The following is an 18304-nucleotide window of genomic DNA, read 5'->3' as shown; positions in this document are numbered from 1 at the left end:
TGAATATGTCTAAAGATGACCTCCCCGAATTCCATTTTTGAAGTGATTGAGCAATGTGTGCATTTCCAAAACATCTACTCTCTTGTAGGCAGCAGTGACTTACCGCGATGGCTTTGATACAATCCACGTAGGACGTCTTCTTCACACAAGCCATGCGGAGACCATCGGCTGGAAGGATTTTCTTCATGTTGTCACGGAAAGCCACACATTTGTTGGCCTCATGATCTGACACAGCGCACCATCTTACAGTTTTCTCGGGGACAGCCAGACATAGCCCTGGGGGTGAGAAGCCAGACCAATAAGGGACCCACTCCCTGTGCCAGGGGGAGACAAAATCATTCTCTGAAGGGCCTTGATGGTCACATGTCCTCGGTCCTGTCTTCATCTCACTCCTATCCATGAACACCGCAGGGAACAGACTCCCCTGCTTTCTGAGTGGGACCCCAGTAGCTTCCCAGTTTTCTGCTGACTACTCTTTGCTGCCCAAAGGGATGCTGGCAGTCAGTCCACCATCTCCCAATTGCCTGCCTTCTTCTTGCCTCCTTCCCTCACCCCGGCTAGCAGCAAAACATACTCCTGGGAATGCACATAGCATTTTTAGCCACCTCAACCCATTGGCTCAGTACAACTCTGGGAGGCCAGCAGGGGAGGAATTACCACCTTTTAGAAATGAGGGAGCTGGATTCAAAGAACAATGCCCTTTTTTTTTTTTTTTAAGTTGTGCATAGACCTTTATTTTATTTATTTATATGTGTTGCTGAGAATTGAACCCAGTGCCTCACACATGCTAGGCAAGTGCACTGCCTCTGAGCCCCAGCCCCAGCCCAAGAACATTGCTTTTTTATCCAATGTCAACCCATTTGTTTGTGGCCAGGTCAGGCTTGGAACCCAGGTCTCCAGACACTTGGTCCACTGCTCAGAGCACAAGGGAAGACAAAACTCTTAGTTACTTGGCCCCTTCTTCCTCAGTAGTGGTGGGTTGGTGGGGAGGGGGAATGCATGAAAAGATCACGAATTTGCCTGTGACTGTTTTAGTTATAACTAAAAACTCCATCTATTCAGCAGTCTTCCCTCTTTCCACTGAAACCTTCTCCAATTTTCATTTCTCTTTTTGACTGCCATTTAGAAAGCAAGCTGACTCCAGCCACACCCAGAGCTATTAAAATCCATGTGTATCAGAGATGTCCCTATCCATGAGCTTTGGCTCCACCCCCCAAGCCCTCAGTATTGTCCACCCCCCTGGGTCAACACAGCTAGGCTGACTCGCTGACTCAGGAAGATCCGCAAGACACAAAGCAACAGGGCCACAGCCAACAGTTCTCCAGGATGATAAAAGAAAGGATCATGGGGGGAATGACCGCCCTGCCTTGCTTCACCTCAGCTTTGGGAATTCACAAGAGGCATCACTATCAGTGGCAAACTCTCCCCAAACCACCTCTCCAGACCTGTCTCCCTACTTCTACAGGGATACTCAGTCCTCAGTCATGTGTGGACCTCACACACCCTCATGAGGAATTGATAGTTTCAGAGAAGGCAAAAAATAACTCCATGTGGAAGCCTACAACTATGTGACAGATGAGTGAGCAGCAAGCCAGGTTGAGTGGCTCACACCTTCATCCCAATGATTTAGGAGGCTGAGGCAGGAGGATCACAAGTTCAAAGCCAACCTCAGCAACTTAGTGAGGACTTGTCTGAAAATGAAAAAATAAAATAAAATGGGCTCAGGATGTGACTCAGTGGTTAAGCACCCCTGGGTTCAATTCCTAGTACCTGCCTCCCCCTGTGAAAAAATGAGTGATCTGGAGACATCGACATAGGAAGAGGGTCCAACAACCTCAGATTTGGGGGAAGCCATTGGTCACCTGTGGCATTCTCCAACCTTGCCTGGTATCTTTGCATGACCCTCCCAGGCAGGTGTTAGGATTGCGCTCTCACAGGTGAGGAGCCTGGCCAGCATGAGGACCCAAGAATTCTGGTTTCCAGTAGCATCCTCTGAACACACGATGGCCCTGCCTCCCTAGTAGGGTATCAACAGCGCCAAGAGCACTCACGGGACATCAGATTATGAAGGGGGGCAATGAGTGATCCAGGGGAAGTTCGGATTCCCTGCCAAGGAGTTTGGACTTGACAAAAGAGGCAGCAGAAAAGCGCCCGGATAAACTGTGCTTAGACGTGCCCTATTTTATTATATTTGATTTACTGGACGGAGGGGGAAGAGGCATTAAGCAGGGTCAGCAGGGTGGCCAGAGGCTCAAGCAGGGTGCAGCAGAAGGAGTGGCAAAGAGGAGGAACGGAAAAGGCACCCGGGCTTCCAGGGTGCAAGGGATGCCTGGGGTGGAGACTCGGTCCTTCCCGCGCAGGCACTCACCCAGGACGGCGCAGGCCAGCAGGGCGCCCACGGAGAGCCTCATCCTCCCGGTGTGGCAAGGAGCGGTGAGCAAAGACCACCTGCTTCTGCGCTGCGTCTCAGCGCCCGGGGCGCCTTTATCCCCAGCGGGGGCCGCAGGGCGGGCACAATCTTTGACCTCCTGTGTTTGCGCAGCTGGTTGCCCAATCACCCTCACCCATCCCCCTTCCTTTTTCACCCTGATGATCACCTCATTTCCTGAGCTCTGGGACAGTCCCGCACAAAAAATGCTGTTTGGAAGGGAACTAAAGTAAAATCCGCTCTTTGTTAGAGTGGCTCTCTCAGTGCCAGGAGCGCGTCTTCAGCGGGCTGGGGCTAGGGTGGCTCTGCTCCAGAATCCAGGGCTGCCAGGGCTAGTGCGTGCCTCCAGGCCCATCAGCTCCGTGCATAGATGGGGGACTCAGGCCTGGAGAGGGAAGGGCACTGCCCTGGAACCCCGTCGAGAACCCGGGAAAGGCAGGCAAAACCCTTCCTATAGGGAATGTGGAAGAAAGCGGGGCTCAGGGTCAAAGGCAGTCCCTCATCACCCTTTGCTTCTCCGCAGGTTTCCTGAAAATCCTGCCCCTGGGCTCCCAAAGCCCAACCTTGTGGCTGAGCTCAGGCTCTTGGACTTGAATACTTGCTGCTCTCAAGCTTCCTGTATCACACCTTGGGCTAGGGCCAGTCAGGTGCGAAACAAACCCCCTCTCACAAGAAGCTTCCAGGAATATGGTCAAGACGTTAAGATTCCCAACAACGTGCCATGTTAGCACTAAGAACAACCCCAAGGAATTTGTGATGGGTTCTTAAAGCCTCAGGACAATCCCAGTTCCCCTCCTGCTAAGTAGTCATTAAACTGCTTTAATTGCACATCTTTATCACATGCACACAAAAATTTATTGAATTGGTGCTTTCTGCATTTGTACTTTAACTAAAAATTCTGTATATTTCAATCATGAACAAATAGATTTTTTTTTTTGAGGCAGAGTCTTACTAAGTTGCTGAGGTTCTCCCCTAAGTTTCTGAGACTAGCCTCAAACTTCTGATCCTCCTGCCTCAACCTCCCAAATTGCTGGGATTACAGGTATGCACCACCATGCCAGGTCCAAAGAATAGAAATTCATAAAAGGATGGGATAAAGATGAACACACTCATTTTTAAACATCCCTCTGCCTATGCTACTTTATGTACAGTAAACAGTACCCCAAGGCACAGTATATAGAGAAAGGTCAAAGTTCCTTAGTTAAAGTGTAAATCCAGATTTCAGAGAGTCATCAAGATAATTTTAGGATTTTCAAGAGTTATTCTTATCCAATCTAATCATATAATTACTGATTCTGCCTCATTTTAGCTGACAAAGAGCTTATACCAGGCCTACTTGACATGCTACTTTGGCCATTTTGGTTTTGTTCACTTGTGATTGTGTTATCATAATTATCTTCTAATTCCAGTTTCTTTGCAGGAATAGTTTTAAGGCACTTGGGTGTGTTGTGAGGGTTGGAGAGTTAAAGCCACATTTTAAAATCTGTACATCCATTTAACTGGGCACATGCGAACCAAAAAGCATGGAAACAAACAAATAAAAAATGTCAAAAACAGGCTGAGTGGCACATATCTGTAATCCCTGCAATGCATGAGGCTCAGTCAGGAGAATGCAAATTCAAGGCCAGCCTCTGCAACTTAAGCAAGACCCTGTGCAACTTAGCAAGACCTTGTCTGAAATTTAATAAATAAAAAGGACTGGGTTCAATCCCCAGTACCAAAAGAAGGAGGAGGAGGAGGAGGAGGAGGAGGAGGAGGAGGAGGAGGAGGAGGAAGAGGAGGGGGAGGAAGAGGAGGAGGAGGAGGAGGAGGAGGAGGAGGAAGAGGAGGAGGAGGAGGAGGAGGAGGAGGAAGAGGAGGAGGAGGAGGAGGAGGAGGAGGAAGAGGAGGAGGAGGAGGAGGAGGAGGAAGAGGAGGAGGAGGAGGAGGAGGAGGAGGAGGAAAGAAAAGAGAGGAGAGAGAGAGAGAGAGAGAGAGAGAGGTGTCAGGGTGCCACAACCATCCAGCACCGGCTTCTCTGGGCCTCCCTTTTGTGAAGTGATCTCCATCTTTCCTAAGAACACCTCAAAGGTTCCACTCAACATGCTACTGACCAACACTCTGACCCAGCTGGGGATTCAAGGCCAATCTCCACATTAAATATGATTGAATGATGATTTGTTAATCTTTTGCAACAATAAATATAACTGTAAATTAGGTTATGTTCTCCCACATCCCCATAGGTTGTCTCCTATAGAAAGGGGTTACATGCACCCCACTTTAGAGACTATTACTTTAGCAGGGGCTTTCCTCACTAATGAGGAAGAGAGGCTACTGCTGTCCTGTCTTACTGCTCCCTGCCTCTCGTATGGGCCCCTTTGAGCTTGAGCCATGAGAAAATAAGACAATTGGCAGGAGGGGCACATTCCCAATGCCATCTGCAGTGAACCCTAGAGGATAGTCTGGATCCATGGAGAGACCCTAAGGCAGGGACATAAAGGCCGGTAAGTCTCCAGGGCAGGCCTGGCGGGGAGGGCACCAAGCAAAACAGCATGTATATATTCAGCCAAGATATTGACAGCAATGAGCCTTCAAGGTCTGCCAGGAAGCAGGAAGTGGAGTTGTCAAATGCTGAGCTCATGCCACAAACTCAGGGAAGCTCAGTGCAGGGCATAGACATACAGATAGACAATGATCCTCCACCACACCCCACCCCAGATCTCTCCTACACTCACTCCTGCAGCCACAGGCTCCCACTTAGCCAGGGCCTCTCAGCAGGTAGCAGCTGTGGCCAGGCTGAGCCCTCTCCAGACCAGCCAACCCCAGGTCCTGTTCAGGGTCCTCTGCGTCCAAATCCAAGACAGGTGCTGGGAAGGGTGTGCACAGCATCATGGGATGTGGAGGAAGCTTGTGTGAGGCATGGGGGACAGAGTTGCCACATCATCTACTCACACCTGGTACAGAGCCTTCATTCCTACTGAAGAGCAGGACAGCAACAGAGTCCTGTGTCTGCCATTCTTCAGAGGGACAGGCAGTGGCAAGGCTGGTTTGGGGGATGTATATGTGTGTGCAACCTTGATTGCATGGGGTACCATGCCTGTAGAGGGTTGTGGTATAAGAGGTTAACCACACAGTGCTCCATGTCCTTGGTGGCCCATGACACTTGTACCTGTGCCCTTACTTACGTGTTTAATTCTATTTCAGATTTTTCTGGAGTCTGGGCACACATTGTCCCTCTTATGCAGTTTAATGATGGCTGAGACTTGCTGAGAGCTTCACCATGGGCTTACCACAGCCCTCTGACATGGGTGGCTTAGAATTTCCATCTTCCAGATGAGACAGAAATGGAAGACCAGAGAGAATCATGCCTTGTTCCAAAGGTCAGCTGTTAAGCCAGAATGCAAAACCAGGCAGTCTGGTTCTCTGCAGACCTTTCCACAAGGAGCAGGGCTTCTCCCTGGAAGCCAGAACATAAAGGAGGCCAAGGGCAGGTTCATCTGGGGTCACATTGAGAAAGGGTCAGATGTAGACTGCTAGCCCTGACATCTCTCCAGATACTCGGCCCCCAAGTTCATCCGTCAGAAGGTTTGGTCAGTCTGGGGAAGATCTGGGTGCTGGGCTGCAGAATCTGAGACAGGCTCACTGTGTTGTGCTCAGCTGGGAGAAAATATGTGTTTAGCCTCCTACATGCCCTATTCTGGGGCAAGATCTTGAGCTTTTAACTGATGTCCCTACAAGAGGAAATCAGTGCCCTGGTTTTTCCGGAAGTGGATGCTACAGAAAAATAATGATTTCTTGTTCATAGAGCTCTGGGACCAGAACTCACATCTCCTCACCCCACCCTTCCTCAGACCACAGCTTCCTTCTTGATATTGACCTTCTCTTTATTTAGAGAGAACCGAAAAGGAAGAGAGGGAGGGAATCACTTAAGGGATAAAGAGAAGGAAATGGAGAGAGAGATTGAGAGAGGAGCTAAGGGGCTTCCATTTTCTGAACCAACCTGAGCATGACCCACCACAAACAAGATAAAACCCTTCCATTCCAACCGGAGGGTTGGCCCTCTTACAGAAATAGCTGAACTCATGTGTACGTGCAGGGGAGTTGGGGCAGCTGCCAAAGAGGGGGTGGGCAGGAAGGCAGTGAGCCTCTGAACCAATATTTGCTGTTTACAAAAGTTGCCCAATTTACACAGAAGCAGAGCAAACAAAGAGCCTCTGTCTGCTTCAAGCCATCCCCCTCCCCCAGTGTCCTCTGCCCGACACCAGAGCCTTCTCTGATATTCTGGGTCTGGGTCATCATGGGGAGCCTGAGAACCCATGCTTATAAAGCCAATAGGACTGCTGGGTCAGGGGGAGTATGTCAAAGTAGGTGGGAACCAGGACAGGGGCCTCTTAGGAAAATGGCAGCCATTTTTATATGCCATATGACACTCCCCCTCCCCCTTGCTCTCTGTCCTATCTCTCAGAAGTCCTTGGACAATGGAAGATACTCAAGGTTTTCATCCTTTTTGTAACAGAATCCCTAAACATACCCTTCTCATAAAAAATAGTAACCCATGGCCAGGCAGAATGAATTCTATCATTTAAGAAGAAAGAATGACATCAGTCTTACACATATGCATCCAGGGAACAAAAAAGTAGCAACAGTCTCTGACTAATGTTTTAAGCATGGTATGTAGTAGGTATACTTTGAAAGGAAAAAAAAATCACCAAAGACAATAGGACATATGTAAAAATGAGTTTCATGAACACAGAGGCCAAGATCCTATGCAAAAAAAATTAGCAAACAGAATCCAGTAAAACCAAACAAGGATAATAAATAATTACCCAATGGGTTTACTTCAGGAGTGCAAACTATCTTTTGAAATATCAATCAGTGTAATTGATTACATAAATACAAAGATGAAGAAAGATGGCATGAGCCTCTCATTCACCATAGGAACGTTAGTATGGGAATCAGTATAGAAATGTGGCCTGAAAACTTTTTCTTTGAGGTAAAGAACAAGGCCAAAATATCTTCTAGTAGCATTTCTAGTCAACCTGGTAACTGGAGTTTCTTTCCAGTCCACACTGTCAAGAATATGAAATAGCAAGTAAAAGGATTGAAAAGAAAAAATACTCTCATTTTTACAGATGATATGATATGACTGTGTATTATAAAGTTCTCAACTATTTTATATATTAGGATATATGAATTAAGAAATACATATGGATGCAAGATAAATATATAAAATCAATTATATTTCTGATTACAAAATGAAAAAAACATGAAAAATACTGTCTAAAATAGCATAAGAAAAACAAATACCTAGGAATAAATCTATAAAAAGACAACTAAAACTTTTATGCATCAAATATAAAGTATTATTGAAAAAAAAAAAACAAAGAACCCTAAGTAAATGGAAAACTATTTTCTAAACATAGAATGGAAGAACCAATATTGTAAAGATCTTAATTCTCCCCAAATAGATTTATTGATTCAGTGTAGTTCCTTTTTTTTATTTTATTTTTTTATTGGTTGTTCACAACATTACAAAGCTCTTGACATATCATATTTCATACATTAGATTCAAGTGGGTTATGAACTCCCATTTTTACCAATTCAGTGTAGTTCCAAACAAATTCCTAAAGAGTGTTTTATACTTTCTGGTGTACATTAGCAATATATTTCTAAAGTTCATACGAAAATGCAAAGTCTCAAATATACATTTGGTTGGTTACATAGGGTGAAGCATACCAAGATACGAATAGCATTAATTCAATTTTTCTAACTTCTGTCTGCGTACCAAAATCTGTAGTACGATTGTCAGGTCCATTGAACTCAGGTGTTGATTTTTTATGCATAAATTATCTAAGTGTGATCTTTAACGTGATATTGGACTAATAGTATAGAGTAACAATTACATAGTCAAATTGGGCATGGTGGCACATGCCTATAATCCTAAGGACTCAGGGGGCTGAGGCAGGAGGATCACAAGACCGGGCCATTCTCAGCAACTTAGTGAGCCCTGTCTCAAGATAAAAAAATAAAAAAGGACTGGGGATGTGGCTCAGTGGTAAAGCACCCTTGTATTCAATTCCTAGTACCAAAAATATTTTTTAAATTACATAATCAAGTGCATATATATCCACCACAATTAGTATCCACTCTGTTGTATCATATCCATTTCCTACACTAGGAAGTAAACTAAATTTTTGACTAGCTATAATTTAAAGACCTTTTCAGATAGTTTTCCTCTTCCTCCTCATTCTTTTTTATATACCTATGAAAGTTTTCAAACATACACAAATGTGGAGAAAATATTATAATAAACTCCCTTAGACAACTCTCCCCATTTCAACAATTATTAGTATTTTTTCTTTCAACAATTATTAGTATTTTTGACCTTATTTTATCTATTTTCTCTGCCTTACTTTTCTTTTGGAATGATACTTGTCATATTATTTTCCCCACAAAAGTATGCATTTCTAACATAGAAGTAATGTTTTACTAACAATGCTATCATTCTATCAAAATTAAGTTATCCCTTATTACCATCTAATATCTAATCAATATACCAATCCCCAGTTTGTTTGAACAAGTTAAGTTAGATGTTCACAGGGGATACCAAACAAGATCCATCCGTTAATTCGGTGTCTCCTTTAAGTTACTGTAAAACAATTCCCTGCATTTTATACTATTTACTTGTCAAAGAAACTGGATCTTTGTCCTTTGTAGTTCCCAACATTCTGGATTTGGCTGATCTGTGTCTACATGGTGACTTACCAGGTTATTTAATTTGAACAGCTATTTTATGGAAAGTCCCTCCGTTGGGGTTTTTCTGGTGTTGCCTCATAATTAGATTCAGGTTATGTACTTGGGGCAGCAATAGCAGGGGTCAGCTCCTGTTCTTAGTGTATCACGTTATAAGGGACTCAATGGTGATTTGTCCCAATATTGGTGGTTTCTATCCCTCTCCCATATTGGTTTTGTTAACTCTTTTCTTGGTGCTGGGGTCTGACAGGTTTTTCCCCTGCAAATTCTGTTTTGCCTTTTTAATTGTTGAGTAGTTTGTGGGGAAATATGTTGAGAAAAATTTAATATTTATTTCCTCATAAGACTTTCACCCACTGATGCTTTAGCATTCATTGATGACTCTTGCCAGAATGAATTGGTACTATGCTGATTGCCAAAGGATATTCTGATTATATCATTCCTTCTACATTTATCAGTTGGCATTCTATAGTAGAGAAGAGTCCCCCTTTTTTCATATATTTACCTCTCAGTTAGCTATCTCAGCATGGATTCTTGGATTCCTATTTCACTCAGTAAATTTTAAACCATTACTGTCAGTATTTTCACACTCAGTGGGTACATATCTGGCCAGTGGGAGGCCTTTGAAGCCAGATCCTTTGTAATTTTTACTAGAATTTGTTTTCTAAGCACTTTGCTCTCTGGCAGAATTCAGTCCTACCTTATGCTTTCCCTGTGCCAGCTCTGGGATCTCTATTACCGGAAACTCATTCACTAAGGAGGCTATTATCCTTTTGCTGGATAATAATATTTAAAAGACAAGTTCTAGCCAGGTGCAGTGGTGCACACCTGTGTGTAATCCCAGCAGCTTGGGAGGCTGAGGCAGGAAGATTTTGAGTTCAAAGCCAGCCCCAGCAATGGTGAGGCACAAAGCAACTAAGCACTAAGACTCTGTCTCTAAATAAAATATGAAATAAGACTGGGGATGTGGCTCAGTGGCCGAGTGGCCCTGAGTTCAATCCCTGTTATTCCCCTGCCAAAAAAAAGCAAGTTCTAGGTGCCTGCTATTCAAGAGTCAATGATACTAAGACTTTCCAACAGACGGAACTAAGACCTCTGTGTGTGTGTGTGTGTGTGTGTGTGTGTGTAATGTGTATATACACACCCATCTACCTCTACCTATTTTGGTCTTTTCCTCTCTCTTCTCCATCTGTCTGTCTGTCAGTTTCTCCCTTCATCCTCCCTCCCTCTCTGGCAACTGTGAATTCACACTGATTCCTCCAACTGAACACCACGGCATACATTCTAGTTTTCTTCCATCCCATAGTTGCAACCCCCTTTTTTAGCAGTGGGAGACTTCGGTCCTCATATTAGCCCTGGCTTTACTTTTGATTTATTTCTCCCTTGCGTAAGCAACCTTTTGATCCTCCCGCTGCCTCCTTGGTCTCTCAGGCTGCCCTGCCTCAGCCACCCCAAGGAAAGGAAAAGGGAGAGCATGAATACATGTTTTATAAATATAGAAAGGAAAAGAGAGGAAAGGGTGGAGGAAGGGAAAAGGAAGGGGAATAAAAAGGCTTTTTATCATTTCCTCTGCCCAGTGCTGCACAGGGGAGGGACCTGATGGTGTGCAGGATGGAGCACACAAGATATGAATAGCATTAATAGGGAGAAGGGAACAAAGATGTTCTGCATCCCTCCATGTCATGAAGCCACGGGCTCCTTTTCCTCCATGCACATATTCTTCTACAAGGAACTAGGAAAGACTAGGGGCTGTTTATCTTCATTTCAAAAGTCAGAGATATCCACTCTGTAATCCTTTCTTGTAATCCTTTCAGCCTGATGTTCAGCTGAACCCAGCCATACCTGACCTGAAGGCCGACAGCTGGAGAGGACACTGACCCTGGGCCTGAGTGGACTCTGTGAAGTCCTATGTGTAAAGGAACAAAAGTCCTGACCAAAGGCAGGCATGCAGGAATGCTGGCGCTCTTGGACATGCTGTTTACAGGACACTTGGACAGGCCTGGAAAAGTCAGGATGAGAGTTCAGGGCCAGGGGCTCAGTTTAGTGCTCCATGGCAGGGCAGGTCCAGGCAGCATTGTGAAACAAGCAACATCTGTCCTGGAGCTTCTTCAGGCCCTGACTCCAGAGACTTCTCTCCCAGGGGACAAAGTAGGATTCTAGAGAATGGACAGGAGGGCAGGGGAATCTTGAGAGCCATTTATAAAGTAGACCTGGACACGGGGTGTCAAAGAGTCTGGATTTTTAAAGTAAAGCTGGAAGAGTTCACTACAGGTAGAAGAGTTCACTGCCAGAAGGGGACTCAATTCCAGATATGAATTTGGAGATCATCTGCACATGCAAAACAGAAATGCAGTGCCCAGAGGAGGAGCTTCCTCTGCAAAACCCTGAGACAAGAGGAAGTCATGCTCCCAGCTCTCCCTGACTGAAGACACCACTAAAGCTGGAGTGATTTGGTCATTTGCTCGTATCCTTACAGACTTCCAGGTTGGACACTGAATTAGGCAAGTTACTTAAGCTCTCCGTGCCTCAGTTTTTGCATCTAGAAATTGGGAATCACAATGCCTCCTTCATAGAGTTCTTGTGAGATCTAAATCAGTAACTAAAGTTAGTCACCTTGTGTAGAACCCAGCACGATATTATCCTTTTTCTTATTTTTACCTGTGATTTGCTCTTTATTTTCTCCCTCTGAGTCTCTTTGAGTCCTCCTAAGCTCAGCCCCTCAAGTCCCACCATATCAAGGATCCCTTCCAGTGTGCTGACTGCTAGATCTTAGACAATACACCCTAGAGGATGCAGCAGACAGGTCCTGGCAGTGTTTTGCTCTGTATGTCAGTTACCTGTGCCCTCCTTCTAGTCACCTGTGCATTCTTGAGAACCAGGCTGGTCTGGTATTAATTCTGGTCCATATAGATTAAGGAAATAATCTTAATTATTAAGATAAAATGGGCATGAGAAGTCAAGATGGGGCTTGAATCTCAGGCTATTTAGGGTCTGTGTGATGTCGGGCAAGTTACTTATCTAGGCTCCATTTCCCCAGGCTCTGTTTTCTCTCTAGTAATAGGAAGACAAGTACCTCCCCTGTCATTATGAAGACTACTGGCTTTACTATTAAAGTGCTAGCTCTGTTGGACCCTGATTGATGGTAATGAGTACTATCATTGTTACAGAACTCCGAGCACAGACAACATACTTCATGCACATTCAGGGGACAAAGGAAGCATCTCTGTGCCTTCATTATGTCCCTCCTTTGCTATTGTTCCCTTCAGCAAAACACACCCTTAAGGGACCATCTAGCACAGCACCTCATTTTACAGGTTATAAAAACTGAGCCTAGCCAGTGGACATAACTGGTAGACTGCTCAGCAGAGCAGGACTGGGATTTGAGGCTCAATGACCTGAGCTGTCCCAACCACCTTATGACACACTTTCCTAGAAAGTGCAATTCATATTTTCTTCCAAGTTTATTTCAGAATTTTACTTCTCATTGCTTTCTTTCATTGAGAGAAGTCAAGACTCCAGATCATCAGATGGACACACAGAGGACTGGCTAAGCATGAGCACACAGACCGAGAGGACTGGCCAAGCTGAGCAGAGTCCAGTGTTCCCGGGGCCAAAGCAAACAGAACGCTGATCTCTCTACTGCCCCCAGAGCCAATGCCAGTGTTTAATGTCCCTGCTCTCCATGGAAAGAGAAGAACAAAGTCTACCTGGTTTCTCAGCTGTCCAAAGTAACCCTTTGGCCTCTGCAGATTTACAGGTTTACAAACAATGTCAACTGTTGGTTTCTGCAATTGAATGATCTTACCCTTTTACTTGTTCTAAGTATTGCTCATTTATGTAAATATATCCAGCTTGTCTATAGGTGTCATTGACAAGACTTCCCAGCTCCACAGGGAGCATCTGCCCCCAAACAATTAACAAACCCCCATCCCTATCTTTCTTCTCCCTGGGAAAGGAAGTGAGAGATCTCAGAATGCAAAAGTGTGTGTGTGTGTGTGTGTGTGTGTGTGTGTGTGTGTGTTTAAAGTGAGAGTCCCTAGTTTTTATTAATCCTTAGTGGGGCCCATTGGTACTGTAAATATGTTGAAATCACTGGCCATCTTTCCAAGTTCTTAGAATTGGGAGGAAGTAGAGTTGAGGTACTTGACAGCAATCTCCCAGTGCCAGTGAAAGCCCCCCCCGTGGACCCAAACCTTCCGCTCTAGGTAACTTAGGACTGCAGGTTTGGCCCTCCTGGTGGAGGAAACTGTTAGCCAAAACTCAATCTTCTTTAGAGCCAACCGTAACTAAGCCTCTGAGCAATAAAGTCTAAGGATTTTATAGCAGGTGAAACTTTAGAGGAGAATCTTCCAGAAGCCCCAGCATAAAGGATAGGCATGTCCATGGCTTCCTGGGGGCATACTGCAAAGGAGCCTATGCAGGACCAGATGTGAAAATGTCATTCCCACAAGGAGTGAGACCTCAACCTCTAGCCACTCCTGGGGGCGAAGCTCCTGATCAGAGGGCCCTTCCTGCTGCCTCTCTCTGGGGACTCTATTCTGGACCGAAGAGAGGGTCTGTCCCCGCAGGCTTGACTGAGTTCTTTGGGCCTGACAGTTAATAACTGAGAGAGAAAACCTGGCAGCTCATTGAATAGACAAGCATCTTGAGCCTGGAGGAGCTGGGGGCACTTTCTGTGAGGCTTATTTTGGAGCCATCGTTTCCTTCCATTCCACCAAGGAGACCATTTGGAAACTCCATCTCCTCAAAGCTAAAGATGCCCATTTTTTCCTGAGTTCTAATCCAGTTTTCTGGCCTTTTTCAGGCGAATTCCCAGGTCTGTTTATAATAATGTTTTTTTGTTTTTTGTTTTTTTGTACTTGAAGGCAATATGTATGAAGTTAAAATTGTTGGCTTTGAAGGGAAGATGCTTGGATTGAAATTGAGCATAAAAGGCTCCTAGCAAGACATCACCTTCCATTCCTGACAACTAGTATGGAAGTAACACTCTTTTCATAAAATGAATAGAAAGTTAGACAAACACATTAAACCACTGCTTTTGGATATTTGAAAGTACCAAGTTGTGATTTTTTTAGAGGAGACCAATGACATGAATCCTACAATCTCACTCACTTCCTGCCTTGAAGCACTCTTTCAGAACACAGCACAAGGGCAGGTGAACCATGCAGAATAGGATGGTCTTGCCGAACTATGGGGACAGAGATGAGGAGTAGAGAACAGGGAACCAGAATTCACATGACACTGTACTGAAGAGAAGTGAAATATGCAGAAAAAGTTATCCTGAGATCTTTATAGTTTGAGACCAGACAATGAGCAACTTCTGGGGAAAGAATGACTATTGGGGAAAGATATATTGAACATCTTTTGGAACTCTCCAGAGCGGGGAGAGAGATGAGATTTGCCCAGTAGCAGTAGGAAGACTTCATTGAACACATACAGAATTCAGGGGAAAACTCAAATGTTAGGAGTAAAGATAAATTAGTCCTAGAGGAAAGTTTATATTCACTCTAACAAAAACCTTCATATACAACTTGAAAGCATTGAACTGATTTGCAAATATATTAACTTTTCAGAAAAAAAAAGAACTCCCCTCATTCTCTTTTAAAGAAGGCATCAGAATCCAGACACTTAACAACGTAACAATCACAAAGTACAGCAACAAATAAAGAATTATCAGTCACACAAAATCAGAAAAAAATGTAGCCCATATTCTGTAGGGAAAATAGTCATAAGGAACAGATCCCAATAATATAGAGATAATAAAATTAATAGAGAAAAATTTCAAGTATTTACTTAGAGATTTAGAGGAATCAATGAACAAGATAAGGGCAGAAATGGAAGATGAGCAAAAGAATCAAATTAATCTTCTAGTGTAAAAAATAAATTTTTTTTAAATTACTGGATAAATTGGTCAATAGCTTAGACTCTAAAAAAGAAAAGATCAGTGAACCCAAATACAGGGCAATAGAAACTATCTACACCATAGCAAAGAGAAAGGGAGAGACAGAGTGAGACACACACACAAGTGTCCCAATGGGCAAAATGTGTGACTTATGCAGTCGAGGGGGAGAAATAAAGAATGTCCACATGCCTCTGCCCTTTTCAATGTTTTATTTACTCAAATCACTTAATACAATTTCACTCTATAGGTTCTTAATCAAGGGATGACAATCTTTAATGCTGGGCATTGCAATAGAAATAATCAATTCAAAGCAAACAATTCTAAGTTAATTCTCAGCACTGCAAACACACCTAATCATGACAGACCTATTGCAGACATTTCCTCTGCATGCTAAGCTTAAGTGGTAGATTTAAAGTCTTACGTCTTAGATCTTAATTCCAGCAGATGCATACTCACTCAAACCACAGCAACCAGATCAGGATCCGATAGAGGCTTCTCCTGGGGTGAAGTTGATGGCTGGCTGAGGAGGTGGTCATAAGGAGAAGTCCTTTTCTCACCAGAGTCAAGAGGTGCTGAAGAGTTTGAGAGCGGTGAGAACAACACAGAGGATCAGGCAGATGAGAAGAGTTGGGATGTCAGTCCAGGTCCTCATCAGGCTCTCAGCATGAGGGCATTTCTATCTGCTGGCTGAATGTCTGTTCATTTGCTCCATTATTTATACCAAATTTGGGGGGCTTTTGACCCCCACTTTCGGACCCTATCAGCTGCCACTGGGTCTCTCAGTGACATCATTTATCTGGTGGTGGTCCCCACCCTGATTTTCTTGCCTTCCTCCCTTACGGGGCCAGGACAACATGATAGAGACTTCACTCTGAGTTTATCAAGATGGGGAGAAGTGATCTGTTTTTGTCTGAGGGCCATACTGGAGGGCTCTGTTAGGTGTGCCTGATAAGACTGTAGGTTCCAAACTGGATTTTAAACTGGAATTGCTTAGGCTCAGGCCTAAGGCCATTCTTACAACAAGGCCTCTGTGACCTGTGGAGTGATATCAAGTTAGTTAACAAATCAATTTGTAGAACCCCAGAAAGGGTATCAAATAGTACATGAAGAAATAATGGCCAAAATTTTTCTACAATTGACAAAAGCTATAAACTCACAGATATAAAAGTTCAACAAACCCGAAACAAAGAACCCCAAAGAAAATTACACAAGTGTCACAATAGGCAAAAGATGTGACTTATGCAGATGAGGGGGAGAAATAAAGAATGTCCACATGCCTCATATTATTGAAAACCACTGATAAAAAGAAAAAATATGTCTTAAAAGCAGCCAGAGGAAAAAGAGACATTAAAAACAAGAAAACAAAGATAACTAACTGCTGGCTTCTTATCTAAAACAATACAAACCAAAAGGCAATAGAAAGACATCATTAATTGGGGCTGGGGATGTGGCTCAAGCGGTATCGTGCTCGCCTGGCATGCGTGCGGCCCAGGTTCGATCCTCAGCACCACATACAAACAAAGATGTTGTGTCTGCCGAAAACTAAAAAATAAATAAATAAATAAATATTAAAAAAAAATAAAAAGAAAGACATCATTAAAGTACTGCAAGAAAGAAAAAAAATATGTTAACCTAGAATTGTAAACTCACACAAAATATCCTTCAACAATGCAGACAAAATGAAACCTTTTCTTCTGATGTACAAAAACTGAAGGGATTTGTTGTTAGAAAAACTGAACTTTTACAAAAAAGAAAAAAAAATTAAGAGACGTTGTTCAGGCTGAAAACAAAGGATTCAAATGGAAGTTCAAATCTCCCCCAAAGACCTGGGAATATGGTATCAGTGGTGCCAGCATAGTTTAAAATTTTTCTCTGAATCTATGTTTGAAAAAAAAAAAAAGAAAGGAAGAAAGAAAGATCAATTAAGTAGCAAAAACAGAAGCCCACAGACAACATGTGCAATAACACTAGGTAGAAAGTTATCATAAACTCCATAATAAAAGTGGGTAGAGAAAACTCACCATGACCTACATGCAATTGGTATCCATGCAGAGAAAAGGAAGAAGAGGGAAACATTTAAAGAATGTAACAAGAGGATACCCCCAATGTGGAAAGCAGTTTTATTAGAAAAATATTGACAGACCAATCTGAGATTAACAGATGAAATTAGGAGGATTTTACTTTCTATAACCATAAGACACAATGAAAAGGTCTAAAGGGTATGGAACAATGTGGAACAGGAGACGCTGCTGGAAGTGCAACCCAAAGCAGAAAGGAACAACAGAGGTAAAGGAGATACGTCTTGCCAGCCCAAAGTGAATGAAATCAAGGAACCCTAGAAAGCATGCTGCTGAGTTTTTGAATGAACATTGCACAGAACGAGCTTTGTGTAGTTAGAAAGTTATTCTTGAAAACAGCCTTATTCTAAAAGTTCAGAAAATCTAATTTTACCTAAGATTGATCAATAGAAGTCACCAAAGTCAAATCCCATAGAAAATCATTATGAGAAAAAAAATAAAGAAGCAAAACAAGATCTCTACATATGATGAGAGTATGTGGCAAAGACATGCCCACAAAATAGCAATCATCTGTGACCTGTGTGAAGGTATACAGAAAGCCAAAATGGTAAAGATGTGAGTAAAAGTTTTAAATCTCTTCCTCCGTTAGAAATTCTATAAAGATAATTTACTTCTTTTCATTTCTAAGGAATAAAGTTTTACTTAGCTCACAGTTCAGGAGGCTTAGCCACCCAAGGGTATGGCAGGAGCACATGGTCAGCCAAAGAGGGCCTATTTGTAGCATAAGACAGAACAAGCAAGCCACACAGAGCTCATCTTTATGACAAAAGCACTCCTTCAGGAACCCATGAATCCGTGGATTTCAGATGAGATCCATTTATGACCCAATCAAAAGATCCCACCTCTCAAAGACCATTACATACGATTATGAGGACTAAGCTTTCAGCACCTGAAAGTCATTCAAACCATAGCAAAGCTGATGTGCTCAACCTGGCTAGACACTGCCCAGTCCCATCCCCAAATACTTCAGCTAGGAGGGCACCAACCCTGATGATTTCACCCCAGAAGATCTGACCCAATAGAATACCATTCCTTAAAAATTGTAAAGCATCAGTAACAGACTCTGGTCCTATTACCTCCTCTTTTTGCCTTGCTCCTTTCTTTCAGTTGGCTGTTCTTCTGTGTTCTCATTAGCCCAGAGGTCAGTGATCTGACAAAGGCACA

At 43.5% G+C, this 18304-nt stretch overlaps 1 protein-coding gene across 1 annotated transcript in view; it reads right to left on the bottom strand.

Annotated features, from left to right (window-relative positions):
* Nucleotides 1–2476, bottom strand: part of LOC113179327 (serotransferrin-like) — a 49327-nt gene extending 46851 nt beyond the window's left edge. The window contains 2 exon segments of the mRNA XM_026383893.2: nucleotides 104–276; nucleotides 2369–2476. Coding sequence (XP_026239678.2) covers nucleotides 104–276; nucleotides 2369–2411 — 216 coding nt within the window. The 5' untranslated portion in view covers nucleotides 2412–2476.
* Between the last annotated feature and the right edge of the window lie 15828 nt (nucleotides 2477–18304).

The sequence above is a fragment of the Urocitellus parryii genome, chromosome 2 (assembly GCF_045843805.1).
Source record: "Urocitellus parryii isolate mUroPar1 chromosome 2, mUroPar1.hap1, whole genome shotgun sequence".
Classification (NCBI taxonomy): domain Eukaryota; kingdom Metazoa; phylum Chordata; class Mammalia; order Rodentia; family Sciuridae; genus Urocitellus; species Urocitellus parryii.
The sequence above is the reverse complement of the archived record's forward strand: the minus strand, read 5'-3'. Positions and strand labels throughout refer to the sequence as shown.